This window comes from Phyllostomus discolor, chromosome 8 (assembly GCF_004126475.2).
Source record: "Phyllostomus discolor isolate MPI-MPIP mPhyDis1 chromosome 8, mPhyDis1.pri.v3, whole genome shotgun sequence".
In the NCBI taxonomy this organism is placed as follows: domain Eukaryota; kingdom Metazoa; phylum Chordata; class Mammalia; order Chiroptera; family Phyllostomidae; genus Phyllostomus; species Phyllostomus discolor.
In genome coordinates, this window is record NC_040910.2 from 95,797,658 (window position 1) to 95,824,444 (window position 26,787).

Here is a 26,787-nt window from a genome sequence, read left to right on the forward strand (position 1 = left end):
TGCCTTGGTGTGTTCCTCTTTGGGTCCAACTTCTTTGGGATTCTCTGGGCTTCCTGGAATTCTCTTTCCACCACCAGATTGGGGAAGGTTTTCCTTCATTATTTGTTCAAATAAGTTTTCAATTTCTTGCTGTTGTTCTTCTCCTTCTGGCACCCCTATAATATGGATATTGGAATGTTTCAGGTTGTCCGAGAGATTCCTCTGCCTCTCTTAATTCTTCTGAATTCTTGTTTCTTCATTCTGTTCCCACTGGATGTTTATTTCTTCCTTTTGTTCCAATTTTGCTTTAAGTCCAGGTTTCCTTCCTGTCACTGTTGGTTCCCTGAATATTTTGCTTTATTTCATTTTGGGTATCTTTCATTTGTTTTTGTTTTTGTTTTTTTTCATTTTTCAACCAAGCTCAATCAGTTCTGTGAGCATTTTGATTACCAGGGCTTTAAATTCTCCATCAGATAGGTTGGCTATCTCCTTGCTTAGCTGTCTTTCTGAAGCTTTGCTCTGTTCTTTCGTTTGGGCCGTATTTCTTTATTTCCGCGCACCTGTTAAGTTTTAAGGGGGCAGGCCTTAGGTATTCACCCAGGCTGCAGGCACTGCCTGTGGGGGAGGGGCCAGAGAGGGACCAATGCAGCTCACCTGCTTGTCTCTAGCCCACTTTCCAAGGAACTCTGGTGAGACTGGGAGTTTCTCCCACTGTGGCACCTGCTGTAGTCCACAGTCAGCTTTGTCTTAGTTTCCTGTTCAGCCAGCCCTGTCTGCAGAGTCTGCTGCCTTCCCGCAGCCAGCCCCACTTCCACGGCCTGCCTCCTCGCTGCGTTTTCTCCCAGCCGGCCCTGCCTGCGTGGTCCTCTGCCTCGCCGAGGGTTCTTACCGGTCTGGTTGTTCTGTTTGATTGTTTCTTTAATTCCTTGGTTGTTGGAGCTCCATGCAGTTTGATTTTCTGGCACTTCTGGTTGTTTATTGATTTTAGATTGGTTGTTATCCTCCTTTTGGTTGTACGAGGAAGTGAAGGGTTTCTACCTATGCCTCCATCTTGGCAGGAAGTCCTATTTTTAAATTAAATTTATTGGAGTGACCTTGGTTAGTAACATGTACATTTCGAGTGTACAAGTCTATACTACATCACCTGTATATTGCTTAGTGTGCTCACCACTCAAAGTCTAGTCTCCCTCAGTTTACCCCCACCTCCCCTCCTCTCTGGTCACCACCGTTCTGTTGTCTGGGACTATGAGTTTGTCTGTTGTGTTCATTCACTTGTTGCTTTCTGTTTTCTGTCTCACATATGCGTAAAATCATATGGTTCTTGTCCTTTTCCATCTGACTTTTTTTTTGCTTAGCCCGATAGTCTCGAGATCCATCCGTGTTGTCGCCAGTGGCAATATTTTATCCTTTTGTATGGCTGAGTAGTATTCTATTTATGCAGAAATGGGCAAAGGTAGGTTTACAATAGTTTGTATGGGAAAAGACAGGAAGGTTAAGATAGTTACAATAGCTTCAGTAACTCAAAAGAATGTCACAAGGGCACAGTAGCACTTAGGTACAATCTCATAAATGCTCTGATTGCTGGCCTTCATTATTTACACTTTCTTCTCTACTGACTACACTCAAGCGCACTTTGGCACAGAGTTCTTTGTTGTCATCAATTTCTTTACACTTGTGAACCTACTCTTTCGCACCCCTGCACACGTACCGAGATGTCTGCCTTCAGATGAGAACAGTGGGAGTGGCAGGTTGGACCAGAGACCAGGCCGCACTTCAGGTGGCTGGCAACAGCTGGCAGAAACAGCTGGTGTTGCTGCCCAGGTGAGGAGCCAGCAACGTGTAGCATGCTGTGTCCCCCCTGCCTCTCTCACGGAAACCCCCAAGATGGCAGCAGTACCCACCCAGCGGCCTTGCAGGGACTCTCAACTATTAAGGCAGGGACGCAATTAATATTCAACAATTAGATCAGTCTGGGAAGGATTGATATTTGAGCAATATTGAGTCTTCTGACCTATGAACAAAGCATGTCTCTCCATTTATTAGGCCTCTTAGCAATGGTTTGTAGCTTTCAGTACAGAGCTCACACATCTCTTGTCAGATTCATTCCTCATTATTTAATATTTTTGATGCTATTATAAATGGTATTGTTATTTTACATTTCAATTTCTGAATTTTTATTGTTAGTGTATAGAAACACAACTGACTTTTTTTTTTAAATTTTGGCCTTAATACTGCAACCTTACCAAACTTACTTATTAGTTCTCATAGCTTTTTTAATAGATTCTTTAGAATTTTCTATATATGTGATTATGTTATTATGAACAAAGACTGTTTTACTTTTTCCTTTCAAATTCTGAGGACCTTAATTTCCTTTTCCTCCCTCCCTGCGCTGGACAGGACCGCCGGTACAATGTGAAATAGACACAACAGGAGTGGGCACGCTTGCTTTGTTCCTGATCTTGGGGACAAAGCATTCGGTCTTCCACCACTAAGTATCATGTGTGTAATGTGCTTTTTGGAGATACACCATATCAGCTTTGGGGAGGTTCTCTTCTATTTCTACTTTGCAGAGAGGGTTTTCAAAAATAAATTAGTAATGGACATTGGATTTTGTCAAATGATCGTTCTACATCTAATGAGAGATGATGTGATTTTTCTTTCATATTTATGGTAAATTTTGTTGATTAATTTTTGAGTGTTACACTAACTTATTAATACTTTCCTGAGATCACTACCACTTGGTTATGACCTGGGAGGAGGAGGATGGAAGCCTAGTCCCCAGCACGTTGAGTCCCTCTCGTTGAGTTTGAGGAGTGTGCACGAGGCAAAGATAGGGGGTGGGGTGGGGCTGGGGGGGACTCATTCCCTAGAGCAGAGTGACTCTAGGGTTACAGTCTGGGCTCATATCCTTTTTGTTTCCTTCGTCCCCTCTACCACAGGACCTTACCTATCAGGGAGTCTCCATGTGCCTCTGTCAAGGCGAGAACGTCCCCTCAGGTCATACATAATACTCTGGCCCTCGGGGCAGAGGACAAGGCCTGTTGTTTTCATTCCCTAGTCTGGCAAGGGTCCAGCTTCACTGTGGAACATCCCCTCCTGCATAAGGCTGTGGGCCTTGAGGGGCTGTTTTCCTGACCTGCAATAACTTCAGGCCCTGATCCACTCAGGGCCACATGGTGCAGAGAGGAGGGCAGGACTGGAAAGCTCTGTTGAGAGCACCCCCTGCTGGTGACACCTGGCCCTGCACTCCTCTCTTCTAGATGTTTCCCTCATTTGGTCCCAGGCTCCCTCTGTCTCCCTGGGGGTTTCCACAGCTCTTATTATTTTCTGCTCTCCAACAATTTCACTTCCATACCTCCCTTCTGAGGTGTCTCCATGGTCACTAGGGGCTGATGGATCCTGCAGCCCACGTTAATTCTGCTTTCCCGAAACAGGAGTAAATATCTCTATTTCAGGAACTGGAAGCCTATTTGTAATGGAGAACCTAACTGCAACACTAGATATGTAGAGATGATGGAGCGATATCTTCCAAGTGCTGAAGAGAAAGAAATTTGAACTTGAATTCTATACTTAGCCAAATTGTCAGTCACACTGCCAAGCCTCCCACAAAGGAAATTCTTTCTCCTGAGTGCCATGTACGTGGATGCTCTTTATCATTTCAGTCTCTGGTAGTGTCTGGCTTCACATTAAGAAACAAAAGTAAAAGTAACCCCAAACCACTGGTCATGTAAAATCAAATTCTGCTACGTTGAGAGGGGGCAGTTGAGGTAGACGGAGAGATGATTAGTCCTTTTGTGATCAAATTATTATATTTGCTTTATTAAACTATCAAACAGAAAAGCATAGGTTTTCAAGTAAAAACCTTCTCCTCAGCCCTTTCAGTTCCTCCTCTCCAAAGGTAACCGCTGTTAACAGGCTTCTGTCTCAGTTTCCAGAATTTTCTATGCATATTCACATACATGTGTGCATGTGCAGGGCATGTATGTTTGTGCATTTTACATGAATTGCATCAAAATGCATATAATGCTTTGTTACTCTTCTGGCAGCACATCTTCCTGTATTGTTGCATACAGACCCCCCTTGTTAATTTTAAAGGCAGGATAAAACACCACGGTGTGGATGTGTCACAATGTAGCAAAACTTTTTTGATGGATATTTGGCTTGTTTCTCATCTTTTGGTGGTTGGAATTGAGGCTGAAGTGAACACCCTTGTGCAAATGTCTGTGTGCTTTCCTAAGAGTGCCTGAGTTCCTTCCTGGAAGTGGAATCGCTGAGTCAGACCAAATGTGCATCTTGGGCTTTGACCGACATTGCCAAATTGCCATCCCATGGCACGGGGCCAATTTACGCTTATTTTCTCACAAGCTGACCAGCACTGGCTTTATCAGTCTCTTTAAACTTCTTTTTTAAAGATTTTATTTATTTTTAGAGAGGGAAGGGGGGGAGAGAGAGAGAGAAACATCAATGTGGGGTTGCTGGGGGACATGGCCTGCAACCCAGGCATGTGCCCTGACTGGGAATCAAACCTGGGACACTAGTCTCTTTAAACTTTAACTAATTTTATTGGTAAAGACACTCTTGAATTCTTTGAAGTGAGTGCTTTTTATTTTTAGTGGTTTTTGTAGGACTTTGTCTCATAACAGTTTACCCCCCCGGCATCCTCACCAATAACCACAAGTATAAAAGGGCTTAACTAAATAACCATTAAACATTTGTATAACCATGAAATTTAACTCGTCTTTACCTTTATAATATTACCCTAAAAACATTTTTGAACCTTTATTTTAACTAACAAAAGTTTGAATATTTACTCTTTAAATTTTTAAAACCTTATACATTAGAGAGTGCAACTTTTCTAAAATGGTGGGTTAAAAATACCCAATGCCTTCTGGATCTATGAATCTACCTGCCAAACAGAACTGAAAGAAGCATACTAAGTTTTTAATCTTTAAAATACTTATCTTTTAAGGGAAAGAATACTTAGAGTTTACAAGTTGTGTGGAAAAACTTAATGACCAAGTTTATATACATTTTTTAAAAAGGAAGTATTTAGGAACAACCTGCCAAGAAAGTGAAACCAGCATTTCAAAGAAGAATATGAAAATGGACTTAAATAAAATGATATACTCAAGCATGTAAACTCACTGTGTTACCTAAGAAATAAACTCCACGAGAGTGACTCATTGTTGACTGCTGTATGCCCAGTACCAGAGCAGTGCAGGCACGCGTGTGCCCGGTAAACAGATGTGGAATGAATGAATGTACATGGGTGGGAAGAATTGATATCGTGGTGTCACCAAATTTATATATAAACTGAATACAATATCAATGAAAATCTCAATAGAATTTCTCATAGAACTAGACATTCAAAAATTCATAAGAAAGAGTAAATGTGTTAGAATGTTGAAGATTCTTTTGAAAAAAAGAGGAGGGAGACTATCTTATCAGAGATCAAAAGCTATTAGAAAGTTAGCGTAATTGTGACAATGAGGTATCAGCAGAATACAATAATACACGCACATTTTTGGTGAGATAAAAGTAGTATCTCAATTCCATGGAGAAGTGGCAGCTTCTTCAGTTAAAGGCATTGGGACAGTCGGTTGTTTATTTGGAAAAATTGAAGGTAGCTCCCTACCTTATACTATTCACACACAAAAATTCCAGATGGTTTAGCAATCTACATGTGAAAAATTAAAGTATTAAGGTATTAGAAGAATACATCAGGAAATAGGTTTATGATCTCGCACAAAGGGAGATCCTCTTCACATAGTCTGAAAAAAAAAAAAACCCATAGAAGAAAAGATTTGTAAATTTGGCCACATCAAAATTAAAATCCTATAAAAAAGATAAATGAAAAGTGACAGACTGGAAAAAACCAACACACATAACAGCTGAGAGATTAGTGTTTGTCCAGAATATATAACATCTTTTATAAATCAATAAAAAACGTGACAATCCAATAGGAAAATGGATAAAACCAAATACAGGAACTTTATAGAAAAGGTAATACAAATAAAAAGGTGCTCAATCTCACTATTAATCAAAGAAATAAACATTGATCCAGTACGGTGATTCTGATCTTTGCCCATGAGAGTTTTACAAAGTTTGGAGGACCCTTTGGCAATATCTATTAAAAACTTCAAATGCACAAACCCTGTGGCCCACTTCTGAACCTTCACCCTGGAGAACATTTGGTACAAAGAGGAGTCTTGCTGCATTGTTTTTATTAGTGAAAAAAATGGAAGAATGAGACTTCCATCAGCAGAGGAATGGCCACATAGTGGAGGGATAACTCCATTAAAGCATGGTACGTACCAGTTACAAAGTGAGGCTGGCGTCTACCTCGTACATGGTAGATCTGCAAGATGTGTTGTTGGGTGAGAGAAGCACATTGCCAAACCGTGTGTATAATGGGATAGCATTTAGGGAAAAATAAAGGCCGAAGAATGTTTCCCACTGATCCATATACATAAATGAATGTAAAGGAAAAAGTTTGGAAGGACAAACACAGAAATGACCAGTTTTTTATGTCTCAGGAGTGGAGGAAGGGGACTAGAATCAGCGATGGTGAGATACCCCAATCCACAGAGAGCTTTAACGTGACCTGTGATATTTTAATTTTGTTCAAACCAGCTCCAAGGATGACCTGTATAATTCAACAGTAATTTTAAGAACTTGAAAGGTAAAGAGAAAACAGGGCCTTTGGACCGGGTGCAATTGATGTGCCTGAGGAGTCGTTGCCCCCACAACCTGCTCCCCAGCTTCCACAGCCTCTGCTCTCCAACCACACGCACACGCACACAGGAAATCTGGCTGTAATCCTAACTGAATTGTTCCCCAGAGAGCGTGAAGAAAGAGCAAGCTGTGTTGCAAGCAGTAGCAGAGAGGGCCCGTTATCCCACAGGCAGTTGGACTTCACCTTAGGGGTAGGGATACTTGCGTGTAGGTGGGTGGGGGGACACCCTCAGAGGACTATAGTCCTGAGGGGCAGCAGTCCCAGCAGTGTCCTCCAGAGGCCACCCTAGGGCGGGGAGCTAGGGGGTAATTTATGGGATAAATCTAGCTTCAGAATAGCTCCTCAGGCAGGCATTTCTCCTTCTGGTTCCTCTGCGTGTTGGGAAGCCCTTTGAGCTTCCAATACACTTGGGCCAGACAAACAGGACCCAGGTAAGGGATCAACAGAGGTGCGCTGGGCAGCCATGTAGTGATCCTGGTTGGGTCATTCATTGGTTGGAAATGGGCTAAAGCCATAGACAAATGCAGGTCCACAGTGCCAGCCCTGAGCCAAAGGTAGATGGTTTGGAGGTTATACATCTTGAGAATTCTCCCGCCTCCATGTGGGGAGAGAGCGAAGGGGATTTTCACATCACTCTTTGAAAAGGCTTTAGTTTTTCAAACATTCATTGCCTCATTGCCTCTTGAGGCTCATGAATCACTAAGAGGCCTCCTGTCCAGCCCTTGACCTCTGGGCTTGGCCAGCCCTTGGCCTCCGCTGCCACCCCAGTGTACCTTCCACTCTGCTGCCCAAGTGAGCTTTCTTAAATAACACTGTCACCTCTCACTGCACAGCCTCTATGGCTCTTCGGAGCCTTCAGGACAATAACTTCTCAGTAGGTCAGAGAGTGCTGGGTCCTCTGTCTGCCTCGCCAGCCTCCTCCTGCCACACCCTCACCCACTGGTACAGTGGGCTGCATGAGGCTCACTGTGTCAAGGCCTTTGCTGCGTCATTCTCCGGGGCCAGAATGTTCTTCCTTTCTGTGTCTACATGCTCAACTTCTAAACATTCTTCAAGATAGTCCCCACCTCCAACTCCTCAAGAAAGCTTTCCTAGGTCCCTCCAGTTGGTCCAAGTGCTGTTCTTTGATGCTTCTAAATAGCCCTGCACAAAGCTTTTGGGTGCCACCAGTTTGCCTTTCTGCATCTTCCTGTGGCAATCCTTGAGAACGAAGCTTGTTCAGTGGAGTACCCCCAGTGACCAGCTCAGTACCTGCCTGGCACGTGCAAGGGCTTGGTGAATGCCTGTTGAATAAGTGCCCGAGGTAAAGGTCAGGAAGAGTGTGTGGAGGCCATCGGGTAAAGAGTGCTCGTGTGGAAGTCGAGAGACCTGACAGCCAGATTATTCTGCACTGCGCCACTCCACTGCCCTCGGCAAAGTTATTTCTTTCCCTGGGCTCCATCTTTCTCATCTGTGCTAAGAGGGTCTTGTATTAAATGTCTCTTCCCTCTTGAGCCTTTCAGGTCCCCTAAAAGAGGGAAAGGACCCTGATTGTCAGAGTTGATGAGGGTGTTGGGAATAGGTGCTCCCATGTGTGGCTAATGGGACAGTGAAGTGCAATCTCCACGAGGCCATTTGGCAGTTTTTTAAAAAAGCCGTAAAAATGTGGCTACCCAAATATGTATGCAGCAATTTTATGTCTAGAACTTGTTGCCTTAGAAAATGATTGAAGATGTGACTAAAAATTTTACTCCATGGAGGTTGACCCTAGTGCTGCTTATAACAGTGGAAATAGGAAAGAACTCAACTATCTATCAAGAGAGAATTACTGAGTAAATCATAGTATTTCATATACAAATATTATGCAAACATAAAAATGAAGTGAACCTATATATTTTTTATAAGATCTTTTTTTTTTAGATTTTTATTTATTTATTTTTAGAGAGGGGAGGGAGGGAGATAGAAAGACAGAGAGAAACATCAATGTGTGGTTGCTGGGGGTCATGGCCTGCAACCTAGGCATGTACCCTGGTTGGGAATCGAACCTGCAACACTTTGGTTCACAGCCCGCACTCAATCCACTGAGCTACGCCAGCCAGGGTGTGAACCTATATTTTTATTGACATAAAGAGATGTCTAGGCTAAGTTGTTAGGTACTGAGGGTAGGTTTATAAAACAATGTTTAAAGTATGCTCTTGTTACTATTTAAAAATACATATTATATTTACACATAAGATATCAAATTATGAAATGAGGTTATCAGTGAATGATGGGATTATGGGAACTTACTTTCCTTCTTGTTTCTTACTTATGTGAAAAACAATAACACACTTGGAAAGAAAAAAATTATCCATAACCTCACTTCATTATAAGTAATTTTGATTTATTTTTATTTTTGCTAGTGTTCTATAACTTTTCGTGAATGGAAATATATTACTTATAGGATTTGAAAAGTATTTGCAGCATTCTGTAGAACTGTAGCCCCTGACTCACAGAGTCGCTTGTCTAAGTTCACACTTAGTCAGACCCCGGCAGACCAAGCCTGGGAGGATGGCTGCTCTCTAATGGGCCCCTGGGCTCCACCTCCCAGTGGGTGACAGGGTCTCTGGGTCCCCTGGGGAGGTGTTCTCAGTGTGCTGTTGTCCCTTGTTCCTTGGCCAATAAGATGTGATCTGGACATAGAAGACAAGCGTGAGGGCAGGCCGGTGGCTGGAATAGGAGTCTGGCTAGATCCAACAGGACATGGGAGCATGGTGGGCATGTGCCCAGCCTGATGAGGTCCCAGGAGGTAGCCAAACACAGCTTTTAGTCATGGGCTACTTTTCCTGCCTGAGAATGGCAGCCCCTCTGCAAGCCTTCTTCAGGAGAGAAACTTCCCCCTTTCTGTGTCAGGATGAGCCCAAAGTTTAACCCTAGTCCTAACTGCGCTGGTCTTGTCCCAGAGCAGCCTTGGGCTGCATCGCCCTACTGACCACTAACTACAGCCGGCCCCGCTGGCTCCTGGTATCTGGGAGCAGGTGGCAGGGTGTTGGAGGCAGCCCCTACCAAAAGTGGAGAAGAAAAGGGAGGAAGAGAAGGAGAGAGGAAGTTACTTTGGTCCTGAGCCTGGGGTAGCCCCCAGGGTCCTCTTTCCTGTGAAATCCAACGGTCTCCATCCAGATATCCTGTCCCTTTAGCCCTTACCAAGAATGGGGTGCTGCCCACCAGGGATGGCCACAGGGGCTAGGTTACTGTTGGGGTAGGGGCCATCCCCCTGGGCTAATCGGACTATCATCAAGCTAGGGCTCCCCTTTACTTTCCCTCCTCCTCTGGGGTAGGAGAGAGCTTCTCTGTTGGTTCCTGACTTTTGTCCCTTTCAAGGGAACCCTGGATTCTAGGTTTAATCAGAATTTGGGAGAGGGGCTACAGTTGTCTGTACCCCCTGGGGACAGCACTGGACCAGGCGCACAACGGGGAGAGAAACCCTGCGGACAGTACTGGGCTCTCCTTTCCCGCCTCCCTCCCTCATATCAGGCACCTCTTTCCAAGTCTCCCAGCCCCACTGGGGGAGGAGAGTTCAGTCTCTAGGGGTGGGCCTCGCTGCCCCACCCCTCCCCCAGCCTGGAGGACATAAAAGCCTAGATTCAGCTGAAGGGTGCTGCCAGTGCTAGGTGAACTTTCGAAGTGAGACCCTGGGGCAGGGGGGTGGGTGACCTAGCAAAGGAGGGGCGCTGTGGACCCCTCCCTCAAGGTGGTCTGGGCTGTGACCATAGGCAGGGCCCATAGAGAAGGGACCAGGGTATGGAAGTACAAGCGAGGGGCCAGGAGGAGAGGAACAGTGGGACTCCCCTCTCCCAAGTGCACTGTGAGCTTTGGACACTTACTGGGCTTGGGGTCTTATTTCAGGGATGAAGTTGCTCCCAGCCTTGGTAGGGCTCCTGGCCGTTCTGGTCATACCCGGGCCCTCGGAGGGTGCCGCTCCAGGTAACAGATCAGGGGCAAGGGGAAGGTGGCATGTTGGGTGGTTCTGAGTTTCTGGGATTCCTTCCTCAGTACATGCCATCCTGGCTCTGGGGTCTCATGGGAAGGGGTGTGCTTTGGGCCCATTCCTGACCTCGTGACCCCTGTTCTGGACAGCTGTCCTGGGGAAGGTGGAAACCTCAGTGGTTCTGACCTGCATGGAAGAGGCCAAGCGGCTAGTGGACAAGGCCTACAAGGAGCGACGGGAAAGGTGGGGTGCCAGGCATTGCCCAGCTCTGGGCAAGGTTGCCCAGGCCTTCGGAAAAGGGGCAGGCATGGGGAGTGGGGTGGGACCCTCTTTCTGTCTGTCAGACTGTGTGTGTGAGAATGCCTTCAAAACCACCACTCCCACGGCCTTGCTTCTGTCTGGACACCCAGGTCCATACCCTGTTTATAAAGAGAAACCTTCCTCCTGTTGGTGAGTCTGTCTCCATCGGCCCCGTGTGTCCCTCTCCTGGGCTGGGGCTCACTCCTCCTTCTCCCAGCAGCATCAGGCAGCGGCTTCGCAGTGGCTCAGCCAGCCCCATGGAGCTCCTGTCTTATTTCAAGCAGCCCGTGGCAGCCACCAGGAAAGCTGTGAGGGCTGCGGACTATTTGCACGTGGCCCTAGGCTTGCTGGAGGAGAAGCTGCGGCCCCTGTTGTCAGGGCCCTTCAACGTCACTGGTACTGCTGCCCCTTCAATCCCAGCCCCTGCTCTACGAGTGACCCCTCCAAGCTACCCTATTGCTTCCCAGGGATCTCCCCAACTCCTCCTTCGAGGGAGTCTCCCCTCCATTTCCTCAGGCTGCCCCCCTCACTGAGGCTTCTCAGCCTAGGATAGGAAGTGAGGTACTCAGCCCCCATACCACTGCCCCCCTCCCCTACGGCCCTGCAGACGTGCTGACGCCGGCCCAGCTGAATCTGCTGTCCAAGTCAAGCGGCTGCGCCTACCAGGACGTGGGCGTGACGTGCCCGGAGAAGGACAAGTACCGCACCATCACGGGGCAGTGCAACAACAGGTGTGTGCCGCGCGGGGGCCGGGCCCTCGGCTCAGGGTGGGGTCCGGTCCAGGCCCACCCGCGGCGCCACCTTGAGTGAACACCCTGCCCTCACTCCGCAGACGCAGCCCCACGCTGGGCGCCTCCAACCGCGCCTTTGCGCGCTGGCTGCCGGCTGAGTACGAGGACGGCTTCTCGCTTCCCTACGGCTGGACGCCCGGGGTCAAGCGCGGCGGCTTCCCGGTGCCCCTGGTGAGCGCTGGCTGGAAGGGCGGCGAGGCCAGGCCCAGCGGCGCGCAGGCAGCCAGCCCCTAACCCTCTGTGTCCAGCAGGCTCGCGCCGTCTCCAACGCCATCGTGCGCTTCCCTACGGAGCAGCTGACCCGGGACCAACAGCGTTCGCTCATATTCATGCAGTGGGGCCAGCTGATTGATCACGACCTCGACTTGGCCCCTGATCCGTCCCTCCGGGTCGCCTATGTCAGTGGTGTTAACTGCGAGACAAGCTGCCTGCAGCAGCCACCCTGCTTTCCTCTCAAGGTGCCCACTTCTTGCCGTCCAGCCACTGCCTGCAGGGTGGAGAAACTGGGCATCGTTCCTAGAAGTGGCCACCTCCCTCTGTGCCCAGGTTTCCTTCCTTAGCTCCTTTGGAAGCCTGGCCCTGCCCTGCCTCCCCCCACCACCCCCGCCCCTGCATCTGCTAACCTTCCCATTGTACCTCAAACCTCTGCACGTGGCACCCGGTGCTCACTCCTCTTTCCTCTGCACAAAGGGGCACCTTCCAGCAGCCCAATTACGTAGAGCCTGGGTTGTGGAGCTGGAGCAGGGCTGGGAGGGGACTGTTGGTGTGAGTAGGGAGAATAGGAGAGAAGGAAGGAGAATCTGAGAGAAAGACAGGCCAGAGTGAGAGGCAGGAGAAGAGAGAGGGGGCGAACAGGAAAGGGAAAAGAGGAAGAGCCGGCTGAGAGTGTAGAGATCTCTCCTAGAGGCCAGACTGGGAGAGGAGGACAGAACAGACACAGAGGAAAGAAGGAGTGAGAGATAGGGTTAGGGGGAGGGTCAGAGAACTGGTGGGTTTCTCTGCATGAGCCCCACACTCCCTAGTCCAGCATTCCAGTCCTCACCCCAGAAACTCAGAAGCACTCCGCACATGGAACCTCAGACAGTGACCCCTTATGGGCCTTGACAGGTCTCCCTGTAGTCTGACGGAGCCAGGGGTCCCGAGGGACCCTTGTTTTGGTGTCTGGGTCTCCTCCTTTGGTCTTGGGCTACAGGCGGATTCCAAGGTGGGATCAAGGCCTTCAGGAAGGTGGACAGGGAGAGAGTCACTCCTACCTACTATCCCTGCCTTGGTGAGCTGGCTCAGTCTCCCTCTCTGCCACAGATCCCGCCCAATGACCCCCGCATCAAGAACCAACAGGACTGCATCCCGTTCTTCCGCTCCTGCCCTGCCTGCACAGGGAACAACATCACCATCCGCAACCAGATCAACGCCCTCACCTCCTTCTTGGACGCCAGCATGGTGTACGGCAGTGAGGAATTCTTGGCCATGAAGCTGCGCAACACGACCAGCCAGCTGGGGCTGATGAAGGTCAACAACCAATACACTGACAATGGCCGGGCCCTGCTGCCCTTCGACAACCTGCATGACGACCCCTGCCTCCTCACCAACCGCTCCGCACGCATCCCCTGCTTCCTGGCAGGTCAGGCTGAGCAGGGACCTAGGATGGCACAGGGGCGTTCCTTGCTGGAGCCACAGCAGGCCTATTTGTAAGCAGCTTGTGGGTTTGCATTTAGAGAGATTCTGCCCTCACCAGCATCATGATATTAATCCAGTTGCCTTGGTGACAAGTTGGCTGGAGCCAGAAAGGAAAAAACAAGAAACAAAAACTCACATCTAAGAATGAGACCCAGGCATGGTTGAGGAGCCTCTGTTCATCCATTTCTCTGTCTCTCTCTTTCCCTCCGGACTCTGGCAGAAAGGAGAGTGGAGGTCCTGAAGGACAGGGAACTAAAGGGACAGAGAGCAATGTGGGACCCTCACCCTCTTGCACCATATCATTAATTAGGTACCTACTAGCCACATGTGGCTATTTGCATTTATATTTAAGTTAATGTGAATTAATGTACATTAAAAATTCAGTTTCTCCACTGCACTAGCCACATTTCCCATGCTGAGTAGCCTCACAGGCTGTAGAACATTCTCATTGGTCGGACAGTGCTGCTCCAGAATATCACTTCCTGCCCATCTTGACTCCCTGTTAATAAGCAAGAACAGGAGCTGAAATTTAAACAGCTGGCAGCCCTGGGGCAGCCCTGGGGCAGCACTGCCACTACTGAGGCAGTGATGGTGCCAATGCCCAGAAATTTTCCAAATTTTTTCATTGGGTCTCTTGTCTTGGACTTTATTGACTTTTAATATTTTGTTCTTTAATTACAGTTGACATTCAATATTATTTTGTATTAGTTTCAGGTTTACGGCATAGTGGTTAGACAATTGTATAATTTACTCCAATGTTTTTTAATGTAAGGCCAGCAGTTTAGCCCAAGGCCCTTCCCTTTGACCTCCCAACACCTCCTCCTGGTGGTTTCCAGTGGCTGAGCCTGGGGGAGGAGATTCAAGGTCAGTGCCAGTGTGGACTTCCCTAGGAAGAGCTGAGCTCCTCAGCCAGTCATGACTGCCCAGGCCTGGATCATCATGACCTCCGGCAGCTAAAGGGATGGAAAAGCTGTTCTCATGGAATTTTCTTCCCACCAGCCTCAAGAGCTGGTGAGGACTAAACCCAGTGTCCTGCTGAAATGGCCTCAGGCCCTTCAGAGAAGGGCTGGGGAGGACTAGAAGGATCAAGGATCTAACTCAGTTTTGTTGAAGAGTCTCAGGTGTGGACTTTAAACATCCTGTTTCCTCGCCCCCTTCCCTGAGCAAGCTGCGCAATTAGTGTGTAGTAAGGGCAGCAACTCTGATCAGGTGGTAGTGATTTTCTAGAGTCCTGTGTTGAGAAGGATTCTCAGGTTGCATCCAATTTTAGCAAGAGAGAGCACCATCATCGTTGGCTGTGTCTGACGTGGGCAGGACACAGGGAGTGCTGGTAGGCATGTTACTTTTTGGCCTTCCCTGAATCAAAAGAATAAGTCAACCAGGCAGTGTTCATGGCTCTACTACTGTGTACTGAGCATTCTGTTAAACCCCATGTCTATATGTATGTGTTGGACGAGAGGGTCAGACACAAAAAGGCAAAAGACAGCAAGCCTTTTTTTTCAGGGAGCTCCCACTCGCGTGTACAGGAAGGTGGCAAATCATATGTCAGATCTCATGCCTATTGAGTGAACATCTCTGACCAGCAGTGCCCTTAAACCAAGGAAGAAGCTATGATGGTGGCCCAGGGTATCAGGGCAGGGGAGGTGTGATCTGAACATCTTGCAGAAGGATGGGTAGAGAGGTGGGCTGGGTAGGAGGCATTTCAGGGGAGAGCGTTCCAGCAGAGCAAGTCCTTTCTGAGATGGAGGTCTTAAGAGTGATGGTAGCTTTTGCTTCCCGAAGGGGATTTGCGCTCCAGTGAGATGCCCGAGCTCACCTCCATGCACACACTCTTTCTGAGGGAGCACAACCGGCTGGCCACAGAGCTCAAGCGCCTGAACCCTCGCTGGAATGGAGAGAGGCTCTACCAGGAAGCCCGGAAGATTGTGGGAGCCATGATCCAGGTAGGCAGTCCTGAGATTCAGTGACGCCAGTGTTTGAGCAGAGTTAGGATCCAAACATGCCTCCACTACCTCTTGGCTGTCTGACAGTGGGCAACTTGATCCTCATGAGCCTCAGTTTCTTTATTCATGATACTGTAAAGATTAAGGACATACAAGAAAGCACCTGAAAGTTACTAAATGCCTGACAAGGGTTGCTTGCCTTACATCCCCTCCCAGGCTTGTTCTCCTTTTTACCCTTCTGTCCATTGGGAATGAAATTGGGAGGGTTAAATCACTGGTTTAAAGAGCCTGGTGAATATCCCTGACTGGTGTGGCTCAGTTCATTGGGCATCATCCTGCAAAGCAAAAGGTCACCAGTTCGATTCCCAGTTCCTAGTCAGAGAAGACGCTTGGGTTGCCAGTTCAGTCCCAGTTGGGCACCTAGGCTATCCAGCTGATTGATGTTTCTATCTCACATCAATGCTTCTCTCCTCTTTCTCCCTCCATTCCCCTCTGTCTAAAAATAAATAAATCAAATCTTAAAAAAAACAAGTGCCTAGTACATGACAGCTGTTCAATAAATGCCTCTCTTTTCCTTCACCTCATTGTCACCCTTGGCTCCTTACCCCTCACCTGTTCCTTTTGGCTTTGTCAAAGCTCACCTCATCTCCTTAACCTCATTTATCCCTGGGCATTGTTCCTGCTTTTCCCTTCCAACTCTGATGCTCCAGTTCCCCCATTTTCTCCTGAAGACACACACACACACACACACACACACACACACACACACACAGGGAGGCAACCTTTTTAAAACTCTGGAGGAGGAGAAAGTTGCAGGTGCTGAAGGTAAGTTTTTGAGTTGCACTAAGAAGTTAAATGGGATTCTTTTAAGCCTCAGAGAAAATTCCAGAGTCCAGAATCTAGAGTGCTACTGTTCTATATCCCCTCTTCACTGGGGGAAGTCATCTAGGGTAGCCCTTTTCCTTCTTGCCTCCCCTCTTTCCACAGTCAGAGACTGAACCCTACTATGAGCCAGGTACTTGCTGGGCACTGAGTAATTCCAAGAGAAATGAGATAGAAGTATTGCCCTCAAGGAGCTTATAAGTTAGTAGGGGAAATGAGACATTGATAACTCAAAGTCAAGGGAGCTATCAATGACCAACAAAGACCTTTGTTATTTAATCCTCAAGTGCAGAGGGGAGCATAATTAACCTTAATTTACATTGGAGAAACTAGGGCTCAGAGAGGCTAACAACTGGCCCACAGTCACACAGCAGGCAAGAACTCTGTTTATGCCCCTTGGTGCCACTCTGTTAGACCTAGACCTAGTGCTGTAGGAGGTGGTTTTCTGGCCATAGATGGATGAGGAGGATCCCTCAGGCCAGGAGGAGGTGAAGACTCTGAAGGGATGGATGAGGAGAGAGGCCAGTCTGAGTGCCTTTTTCTTTAGATCATCACTTACCGGGACTATCTGCCCCTGGTGCTGGGGCCAGAAGCCATGAAGAAGTACCTGCCCAAGTACCGCTCCTACAATGACTCTGTGGACCCCCGTATTGCCAACGTCTTCACCAACGCCTTCCGCTATGGCCACACCCTCATCCAACCCTTCATGTTCCGCCTGGATAATCAGTATAGGCCCATGGGGCCCAACCCCCGTGTTCCACTCAGCCAGGTCTTTTTTGCCTCGTGGAGGGTCGTGCTGGAAGGTGAGTGGGACCTAGGCCAGGAGAGAGTGGGCTGGCAGCTGAGCATGGGGTAGGAGCGGGCTTGGCCACAGGGAACTAGAGCAGAATCAATCCCCTTTCCTTCCATTTTGGGGGATCTGATCTGACTTGCCAGCCTCAGTTCACCTGACTCTGCTTCTACATCTAACAATAAAGAATGGGCAGAGAGCACTCACAGGGAGCTGGCTGCTCCCTGTGTGTTGTGACTCTCAGTGACCCAGGAGGCCAGAGGTTGTAGGGAACACCCCAACCTTGCCCATCTGGACAGCATAATCCCATGAGACCTTGATGCCCCAGTGAGGACCTTCCTTTTGGGGCCCCCTTGGCACCAGGATCCGCATATGCCCAGCCCACTTCTGCAACCCACCCGACCCTACCTTGGACTTATGCCTGACTCCTGTCTGAGCTCTGAGAGTGAGCCAGACCCTCTCCCCAGCCTTGCTCCTCTTGCCCCCAGGTGGCATTGACCCCATCCTCCGGGGCCTCATGGCCACTCCTGCCAAGCTGAATCGCCAGAACCAAATTGTGGTGGATGAGATCCGGGAGCGGTTGTTTGTGCAGATCATGAGGATCGGGCTGGACCTGCCCGCTCTAAACATGCAGCGCAGCCGGGACCATGGTCTCCCAGGTGAGAGGCTGCAGGATCCCCCTCCCCTATCCTCTCTCCAGTGTGCCCAGCTGCCCAAGAGGTCCCCCAGGCCCAGCATCTTGCTCTTAGGAATCGGTCTGAGGTCAGGCACCTACCTCTCCTTGGGCTTGCCTGGTCCATTTTCAGCAACTCCTGTCCTCCTCTGCATTGCTGTACCCCTTAAACATGGAGTGTCATAATAATAACATCAAGCCCCCTAATCCCCATAGACTGAAAAGCAGTTTCCATCATCCTTTTGTTTTGCTTCATTTCACATGAACTCTGAGGGGAAGAAAGCATTATCACTTGCATTTTACTGATGATAAGCAGAGGATTGCTTGCTTAGATTCTTCAGCCAAGTCAGTGACAGAGCAAGAATTAGAACCCAAATCAGCCTAACCTCAAAGCCTGTGCCTGTGTCATGGGTAAGCCAGTGTGGCTGAGCCTCTTACACACACTTCACCCCTCACAGACCTAAGATTTCCAGAGGGGGACGATGAGATGTCGTTATTTTTGGACCTGACAGGAGTAATGGCCATTTAGGATGTGCCCGTGGGTGGGAGGGCAAGGGAAAGACAGAGTGGGTCCTGGAACGACCTAGCTGTACCCTTGGTCTGGGCCAAGGTTGCAGGGCTCCCCAGAGGTTTATAGCCTGGGAGAAGCCCTTCTGTGTCCTCCCCGCCCTGCCATGACTCTGTATATAACCTTGGTGTATTGGAAGGGGGATTTCCTAAGATGCACCCACAGCCACCTCTCCTCTTCCCCCATGCAGGGTACAATGCCTGGAGGCGCTTCTGTGGGCTGCCGCAGCCCCAAACAGTGGGCGAGCTGGGCACAGTGCTGAAGAACATAAAACTGGCAAGGAAGCTGATGGGGCAGTACGGCACACCCAACAACATTGATATCTGGATCGGTGGCGTGGCCGAGCCCCTGAATCGCAATGGCCGTGTGGGGCCGCTCCTCGCCTGCATCATAGGGACCCAGTTCAGGCACCTCCGTGATGGCGATCGGTGAGGAGACAGGCGGAGGGGTCCAGGCACACTGTGTGGCCCTGGGCCTGTTCCAGATGTCTTGGGGCCCCACTTTTTGTGGTGAAATGAAGGGCTAGAAGGAATCCGTGACGACCCAGCATGTTCCAGGGAGCTTCAGGGTCATCCCTAATGTGCCCTGAACCTGTTGGGGGTGCAGTGGACTCCTGGTTGGGAGGGAGGGAAGACAGTGAAAATGCCCCTCTTTACTTCTCCGTGTATGAGGGTGCAGCCATGGTGCCGTCAGTCACTACTGAACAGTCCCATCCTGGCTTCTCCTGTGTCCTTTCATCATGGTTCTGACAGCTGAACCCCTAGTTCTCACCGAACCTGTGTTGTGCTTTTGGGAAGATTAGAAAAGGTGTCCTTCTTTGGGTGGACAAATCAGAAACACCCCCAAGATTCTCTCCACCCCCATGGGTACAGCTCTGGCTGGGGCACAGGCTTCGTGGATGAGTATAAGCCCAGCCCCCTGTCCAGCATTAGTGATGCCCCAGAGGCTGCTGGGGTGAAGCCATCTGGGTAGCTGGGCTTTACACTGTGCGGTGAGTGAGGCTTCACGTGCTTGAAAACCCTTGGCCGCCTGAGGACCTGGAGCACCCCTGTGCTATGGAGCTATGTCTGCTGCGGCCCTTTTGCATCTAGAGGGTGGCTCAAGCCAGCTGATGCCATTCCAGCCCAGATCAGTCTCAGCACAGTGTCCATGGGTGTTCTCGTGCAGGTTTTGGTGGCAGAACAAGGGTGTATTCAGCAAGAAACAGGAGCAGGCTCTGGCCAAGATCTGCTTGCCTCGCATCATCTGTGACAATACTGGCATCACCACTGTGTCCAAGAACAACATCTTCATGTCCAACACATTCCCTCGGGACTTCGTCAACTGCAGTAAACTTCCTGCGTTGGACCTGTCTTCCTGGAGAAGCACAGACTAGAGCCTGGGTAAGGGGTGCTCTTTGAGGTGAAGGCTGGGGACACCTGGGCTGGCCATTGCAGCCACAGATTTCCCTTCCCTAGGCGAGCCACCCCTGTTCTGGGTGCCGGCTGAGAAGACGAACGACTAGACATTCATTCGTACGTGTGCAGACATGCATAGTGTGTATATATTGCATTATGTGTGTATGTGTTATCTGTGAACATGGGTACTGTGCTGTGTGTTGTGTACGTGTGTGATTTAGTGAGTGTGTGTTTGTTGTTTCAGTGAGTATTACATATACGGGAGGCAGCAGAGTGGATTGGGGATTAGCACAGGCTCAGGAGCAGGACTGCTTGGGTTCAAATGCCTGTCCAGCTTCTTACCAGCTGTGTGACCTTGAGTACGTTCCTCAACCTCGCTAAGCCTGAATTTACTTCTTTGTGAATAATAAAACAGTTGCTATTACAGCTGTCATGTCTGCTCACAGGGTTCATTTGCCTCCTTTAGTTCTGCGACTATTGAGCACTTACTAGCTGCCAGGCACTGTGCTAGGCATGGCAAACAGAGTCAGACATCGTTTCTTCCCTCATGGACCTTACACCTTTACAATGTCCTGGCTAGCGAGGTGAACCAGGAACCCCTGCAGGAATGGCCATTGGCAGCTGGGCTGTGTGTGGTGGTCGAGTTATGGGCCCAGGTGAGCTGGGCTCAGTCAGTCCATGGCTCCCTTTTTTCTTCTTTACTCTGTTCTCTTGCTTATTCGCAGGAGCTGCCTGGCGAGGAGCTGGGGCACATTGGCCCTTTTGTATCATTTTTTTGTACCTGACATTCATAATAAAGTAGAACTGATGGGGATCGTCCCTCTGTCTGTGTCTGCAGTGGGGCTAGAGTCTCAGCCTAAGGCTTGCTCTGGGCTCTGAACTCGAACCGGTGTGGCCTGTGCCTCAGGGCCCTGCGTTTTCTGAACTGGGGGCAGGGGGTGTGTGTGAGGATATCCAGGAGTCTTCCTTTGGCTGATCCATAGGTGGGAAGCAGTCAGTTCTTAGACGCCTGGGGGCTGGGCCAAACTGAGAAGGCCTTCCTCCTTCACATTCCTCTCACACCACCTGCAGACCAGGAATGGTGGCTACCAAGTCCGTGTGTTCATTCATTGCTCTAGTAAATATTTGCTGCATGCTCACTCTGTATCAGGCTTGTGTCAGGTACTGGAAAATAGAGGGGACAAAACGCTGTCCTGCAACGGGTCAAGAGCAGAGGTGTGGTGGAAGGGACGTCTGGATCCTGCATCTCTGTAGCCTGGCACGGTGGTTCCTGGGCCCTCCCACAGGGGACTCCTCAGTCATGGCTTTCTGTGGCCAGAGCTGCAACAAGGGAAGGAGGGTATTCCCCTACTGCCTGGAGTGTGACCCTTCTATCCGAAAGATGGGTTCCCTCCCCCTCCTTCCCACCTTTAGGGAGGGCCACTTGCAGCTGAGAGCTGGAAAGTGTGTAGGGCGCTAGAGCTAATGTACCCATAGGAGCCCCAGGTCACATCAGGACCTCACCACAGCAGGATAAACACTGCTTATCTTCAGTTCACAGGTGACCAGCAGGGTGCTTAGAGGTGTGAAGGGGCTTATCTGAGGCCTTGAAGAAGTGGGTACCAGAGCCAGGGCGGTAGCTCAGGTCTTCTGGCCCCTGGGCTCTTCCCACAGGATGGTTAAGTACCTCCCACCCTCGTCCCCACCCTGCCAGTTGGGGGACCTGGAGGCCCTGGCTGGGCTGACCTTACCCAGAAGGTCATATAAAACACACACACACACACACACACACACACACACACGAATATGTATTGGGTAGCAGCATGAGGAATATTCTAGAAGGGCCCCCTAGAGGTCTGCCAGGCTCTGAGATCTGCCCTAGAAGAAGAGGGCATTTCCCAGAAGGGTCTCTGGGAGGAAAATTAACTCTAGATGTCGGGAAGCCAGGCTTGGGTTTCCTCCCTGTTTGATCCCCTGGCATTCTCCCAAGCCCCCTCTCTTTCCCTTCTATGGCCATTGTTTCTTTTCCTGGAACCCTCTTGCCTCCTTCTTTTCTTGGGGAGACCTGTGCACACATCTTTGTGGTGAGACTACAAACACCGAGTGTGCAGAGGTTCCAGGGCCTGCCCTCCAGCAGGGAACAGTGTCATTGCCACATCTTTAGTCAATCATCGCATGTTTATTGAGTGCTTGCTGTGTGCCAGCACCTTGCTGGGTGGTGTCACGGGAGACCCTCAGAAGCAGGTCAAGTCCCTGGTTTAAGGAACTTGCAACCTGGCTGAGAAGAAATAAGGAGAAATAAGGATGCAAAGGCCACAGCCTCAGCCAAGACCGGTTCCAGGGAGAGGGCAGGTGACCCCGGGCAAGCTAGACTGGAAGGGCACCCCAGCAGGTCTACACCACAGCAGATGAGGACTTCCCCAGGAAGAGGAGATGGGAGCAGTGGATTTTGAGTGGAAGAGATGGAACGGCCAAGGCTCTGGCCTTGGGCTTGTGGGAGGTATGCATCTGGCAAGTGAGCAAGGCCTGGTGAGAAAGCAGGGCTGGGACAGGGTGTGGATGCCTCAGGGGCTGACCACCGAACTGGCTTGAAATGGCATGGTCAACCAAAGGGAGCTTTCCTGCACAGTGTGGGAGGCCCCTAATTCCCCACTGAGGCCCAGGGGGAGAGGTCCAGCTTCTCAATGGTTGAGCAGTCCACAAAGTCTTGGGGGTAGCTGTTGGTTTTGAATGGGTTCAGGGGGACCTTGGTGATGTGGGTGTTGTCACAGACAAGGCGTGAGAAGGACATTTTCCATAGAGAGTCCTGCTGCTTCTCAGTGAAGACCCCAGGGTTCTCCCACCAGAACCTGCAGAAACAGAGGCACAGTGTTGCCATACAGCCCAGCTATTGACCCTTCCCCACCCTGCCAAAGGGCAGGTCATTGGGAACATGCTGAGGTCTGGGTTAGCCCTCACACAGGAGGTGGGGACCCTACCTCGGGGAAAGGCCTGCCACTCTCCCACGGAGGTATCACTTGCCTGTCTCCGTCTCGAACTTGCTGGAACTGCTTCCCTATGAGGCAGGCCAGGAGAGACCCCACCCGGCCCCTTTCTACCAGCGGCTCAGCAGCAGCCCCAATCCAGATGTCAATGTTGCTAGGGGTTCCGTAGAGATCCAGAAACTTCTTAGCCAGGATCTTGTTCTTCAGCACAGCGCCCAGCTCCGCCAGGGTCTGGGGCTGCGAGAGGTTGCAGAAGCCTCTCCAGGAGTTATACCCTAGGACACAGAGGCTGAAGTTGTCTCATCCTGGGGACCACTTGCTAAGCCCCTGCCCCCTTGGAGACATACCCACTCCTGCCCCATGGCCCCAGAAGGTCTGGAGTCATAGGAGTCACAGCTTCTGGGACAGGGTCCCATTGTTTTCTACCTGTGGTGCTTCAGCCCGGGGCGGGGGGGGGGGGGCGGCGGGGCCAGCAGGTGATGTGGGCCCTGGCCCTATTTTAAGCAAATATGCAAACCGAAGAACAGAGAAGTTAAGTAAGTTGCCTAAGGTCACTTCACTAGATGGCACAGGTGGAATTTGAACCCAGGTAGATTGGCTCTTACTCAAAACATTAAATCGCCTTTCTTGGGTACAAAAATATGGCCCCATAGTCATTGGTTTCCCTCTATTCTACTTTTTGTAATTTTTCTGGGCTTTCAAACTAGTTTTTCAAGTCAGTTGGGAGTCAGCTGGTTTTTCACTTGGGAAGCTCCAAGATGGTACCAAGACATGTTCTCTTGCCTCTGCATTAGAGAGAATGGAAGACTCCATTTCACAAATGAGCAAAATGAGTTTTAAAAACTGGGGCACCTGCCTTCTGTTTTAGAATTGATCAGATCCTCAGGATCATAGAAGAGAGAGGTCCTCTCAGAAACAGCTAAAAGTGCCCCAGGTCAGGCGAGACCCAGGCCCACTCACCAGGCATCCCATGGTCCCGGCAGCGCTGTATGTTAATGGCAGCCAGGTCAAAGCCGTGGATCGTCTGAGTAGTCTGGAAAAGCTTGTTGCGCAGCTCTCCTGTCATCATTTTGTTCTGCTTCATCAATTTGGAGTTATTGGCCAACAGGCCCCGCACCAGAGGGTCAATTCCACCTGCAAGGGAGACCATCCAGGGGATAAGAGGAGAGTGGAAACATCTTGCACTGCCGATCCCTTCCTCCACCAGACATTCTCTCTCAAGTGCGAGCAGGACCAGCTGAACATCTCAGGCTAAAAGTGGGGAGAGAAGAGCACAGTGCAGCCTGAAGGGTGTTCTGGGGGAGGGGGCGGTGCATACTGCCCACTTTGGGGGAGGAAGGAAGGGCCATTTCCAGCAAGCTATGGAAGGGCTATAGAATGGAAGGGCACTTAAAGTGCTTCCCAGATAAGTCAAAGGAGTTCACCACCACCACTCCCTCATTATATGAAATGTTAGGGCTTGTCTAAGAAATACAAGATCAAAACTCTGAACAGTAAAATGACAACAAACTCACAGCTATCAATAACTGACCTAAAAACAAAAACAAAAACTAAGCAAACACAGGAACAGAATCACAGAAATGGAGATCCCATGGAGGGTTATCAGTGCAATGGGGAGGGAGAGAATGAGGGGAAATGGCACAGGGAATAAGAAGCATAATATGCAGGCACAAAATAGACAGGGGCAGATTAAGAATAGTATAGGAAATGGAGAAACCAAAGACCTTATATGTACAAGCCATGGACACGAACTGAGGTGAAGGAAATGCAGGAGGAGGGTGGGAGGTGCAGGGCAAAGGGGGAGAAAGGGGAGAAAAAAATGGGGACAACTGTAATAGCACAATCAATAAAACATACTTAAAAAAAAAAAGAAAGGGCCATTCACGAGATAGTGGCATGAAGACAAACTTCAGGACTTTTTCTGAGCTTTAGTTCAGAGATGGCCCCTTCCCCCTCCACAGGTTCCATGAAGGAACATTGCAGTATAGGAGGTGGTAGCAGAAATCTATAGAAAATGGGCCTGACTTGCCAGGCCTCAATTAAGGCCAGTTTCAGCACAACCCAACAGAGAGAGGGTAAAGGGAAGCCGGGTCCAGCCTTTAGCAACTAATGGAGGTGGAAAGTCCCAGAGAGGAGTGAAGAAGAGCAAGTTATTTACCAAACCCATGAGTTTTTTTTCTACAGAAGTCAGAGAAGCCAGACGCAGGGAAAGGAGGTAGGAAAAACCTCATGTCTTAGAGGCCAGATGAGGAAAGAATAACTAGTATTTATTGACCACTTCCTGTGCATCAGGAACGATTGCAGGTTGTTCTATCCATATATTTCAAGTTTTTTGTATACTCTGGTGAGACAGGCACTATTATTGTCCACATTTTACAACTGAGGAAACTGAGGCCCAGCAAGGAGAATTGCCTTGCTCCAGGTCACAGAGAAAGTGCCTGGAACCTGACTTCCAAGCCAGGTTTCCCTAAAAGCAGGCTGCAAAGTGAGGCAGCTAGGTGGCAGCGCGTCTCTGAATGGACTTACCATCTTTGACTATCCTCCAGGTGTTGAAGAAGAGGGTGTGCAGGGGGAGGTCCGGTTCTGGATCCCATGGCTGATAGTTCTCATCCAGGCGGGACACACTGGCGGGGACCTCCAAGTGGCCAAAGCGAAAGGCGAAGGTGAAGACATTGGAAATTCGGGGATCCACAGAGTTGTTGTAGCCTTGGTATGGAGGGATCCACTTCTGCATCTCCACACCTAGCACAATGGGTAGGTAGTCCCTAAAGGTGATAATCTGGAAGGAGAAACAAGTCATGAGGAAAGGGTGTGAGAAGACCCAAACCTCTGCAGAGTGAGGTTGGAGAGGCGCTGCAGCCAAGAGGGAGGAGCAGTCAAAAACCAAGGAGGGCAAATGGATAGCACATGTGTCCCATTCCCTTTCCCTTGACCTGGCAGACATTACTAATTGATCATGACATTCTTTCTGCTGATCTCTCATGATTTGTCTCAACACAGGCTCTACTAATCAGTCACTTGAATTTGGCACTTGAGATGTACTCTGTCATCTTTGCTCTAAGTTTATGGCCTTGAAGCTAAAGGGACAGTCCTTGTGTGTCACTTGAACATAGCCATGTTGGGTTTTTAAACTTTTTGCCACAGGCCAGGGCAAGAGGAATGAAGAACCATAGTAATGATTCACAGGGTAACCAAGGGAGGTTCATTTAGCCTCCAGTTCTGAAGGAAATGCTGCACTTTGGAGAGGTCAGCTTCTGCTTTGGTTCTACTGAAAACAATGAACTAAGATAAATTAAGAAAATTTTGAAAAAATAATAAATCATGCCACCATGTAGCACAATAATTATATTCATTTTATTTTTTCTTTTTAAAAATATATTTTATTGATTATGCTATTACAGTTGTCCCAAATTTCCCCCTTTGCCTCCCTCTACCCAGTACTTCCATTCCCTCCAGCAATCCCCTCTTAGTTCATGTCTATGGGTCATGCATATAAGTTCTTTTATTTCTCCATTTCCTATACTATTCTTAACATTCCTCTGTTGACTTTGTACCTACCAATTTATGCTTCTTAAACCCTGACCTTTCCCCCTACTCTCTCCCTTCCCCCTCTCAGCCCATAACCTTCCAAGTGATCTCCATATCTATGATTCTATTCCTATTCTGGTTGTTTGCTTAGGTTGTTTTTTCAGACTCAGTTGTTGATCGTTGTGAATTTGTTGCCATTTTAATGTTCATAGTTTTGAAATTCTTTTTCTTAAATAAATTCCTTTAACATTTCATATAATAATGGCTTGGTGATGATGAACTCCTCTAGCTTAAGACCTTGCAGACCAAAGAGAGAGGCCTCAGGAGAAACCAAACCAGCTAACACCTTGATTTTCCAGCCTCCAGACTGTGAAAAAAAAATTTCTGTTGTGTAAGCTATCTGGTCTGTGAGATTTTATTATGGTAGCCTGAGTAAGCTAATACCAGCCTTAACTTAACTAATCTCTAGGTAGACATTTTTAAAATTCTTTGGATGGTTTTCTATCAATATCTCCAGCAGGAAGAATTATGGGCTCCAAATTCTTTTAAAATAAATATTGAATTCTGGAGATTTTGAGAAGTAAGTGCAAATATGCATAAATCTCTTTGATAGT

At 49.0% G+C, this 26,787-nt stretch overlaps 2 protein-coding genes across 8 annotated transcripts in view; one reads left to right on the forward strand and one right to left on the reverse strand.

Moving 5' to 3' along the window:
- Window positions 1-10,337: 10,337 nt before the first annotated feature.
- MPO (myeloperoxidase) lies at window positions 10,338-20,513 on the forward strand. 4 transcript variants are annotated; one of them, XM_036033676.1, is made up of 14 exons: window positions 10,338-10,357; window positions 10,580-10,657; window positions 10,811-10,904; window positions 11,182-11,357; window positions 11,569-11,692; window positions 11,794-11,923; window positions 12,004-12,210; window positions 13,055-13,373; window positions 15,212-15,372; window positions 16,802-17,057; window positions 17,533-17,703; window positions 18,476-18,713; window positions 19,453-19,667; window positions 20,129-20,513. In XM_036033676.1, the coding sequence occupies exons 2-13, from the start codon at window positions 10,582-10,584 to the stop codon at window positions 19,658-19,660; spliced, it is 2,160 nt and encodes a 719-aa protein (XP_035889569.1). In that variant the 5' UTR covers window positions 10,338-10,357; window positions 10,580-10,581; the 3' UTR covers window positions 19,661-19,667; window positions 20,129-20,513. The 4 variants fall into 4 exon arrangements, with proteins under 4 accessions (XP_035889569.1, XP_035889567.1, XP_035889570.1 ...); XM_036033674.1 differs by lacking the exon at window positions 10,338-10,357 and having other exon boundaries at window positions 10,364-10,657; XM_036033677.1 differs by lacking the exon at window positions 10,338-10,357 and having other exon boundaries at window positions 10,364-10,657; window positions 20,408-20,512.
- A 1,308-nt stretch (window positions 20,514-21,821) lies between these two features.
- Window positions 21,822-26,787, reverse strand: part of LPO (lactoperoxidase) — a 32,873-nt gene continuing 27,907 nt past the window's right edge. For all 4 annotated transcript variants that reach the window (XM_036033678.1, XM_036033680.1, XM_028520405.2 and 1 more), the window contains 4 exons: window positions 25,172-25,424; window positions 23,606-23,779; window positions 22,683-22,920; window positions 21,822-22,510 (listed from right to left, as the gene is read on the reverse strand). In XM_036033678.1, the coding sequence (XP_035889571.1) occupies window positions 22,303-22,510; window positions 22,683-22,920; window positions 23,606-23,779; window positions 25,172-25,424 (873 nt within the window). In that variant the 3' untranslated portion in view covers window positions 21,822-22,302. The remainder of the gene's footprint in view (window positions 22,511-22,682; window positions 22,921-23,605; window positions 23,780-25,171; window positions 25,425-26,787) is intronic.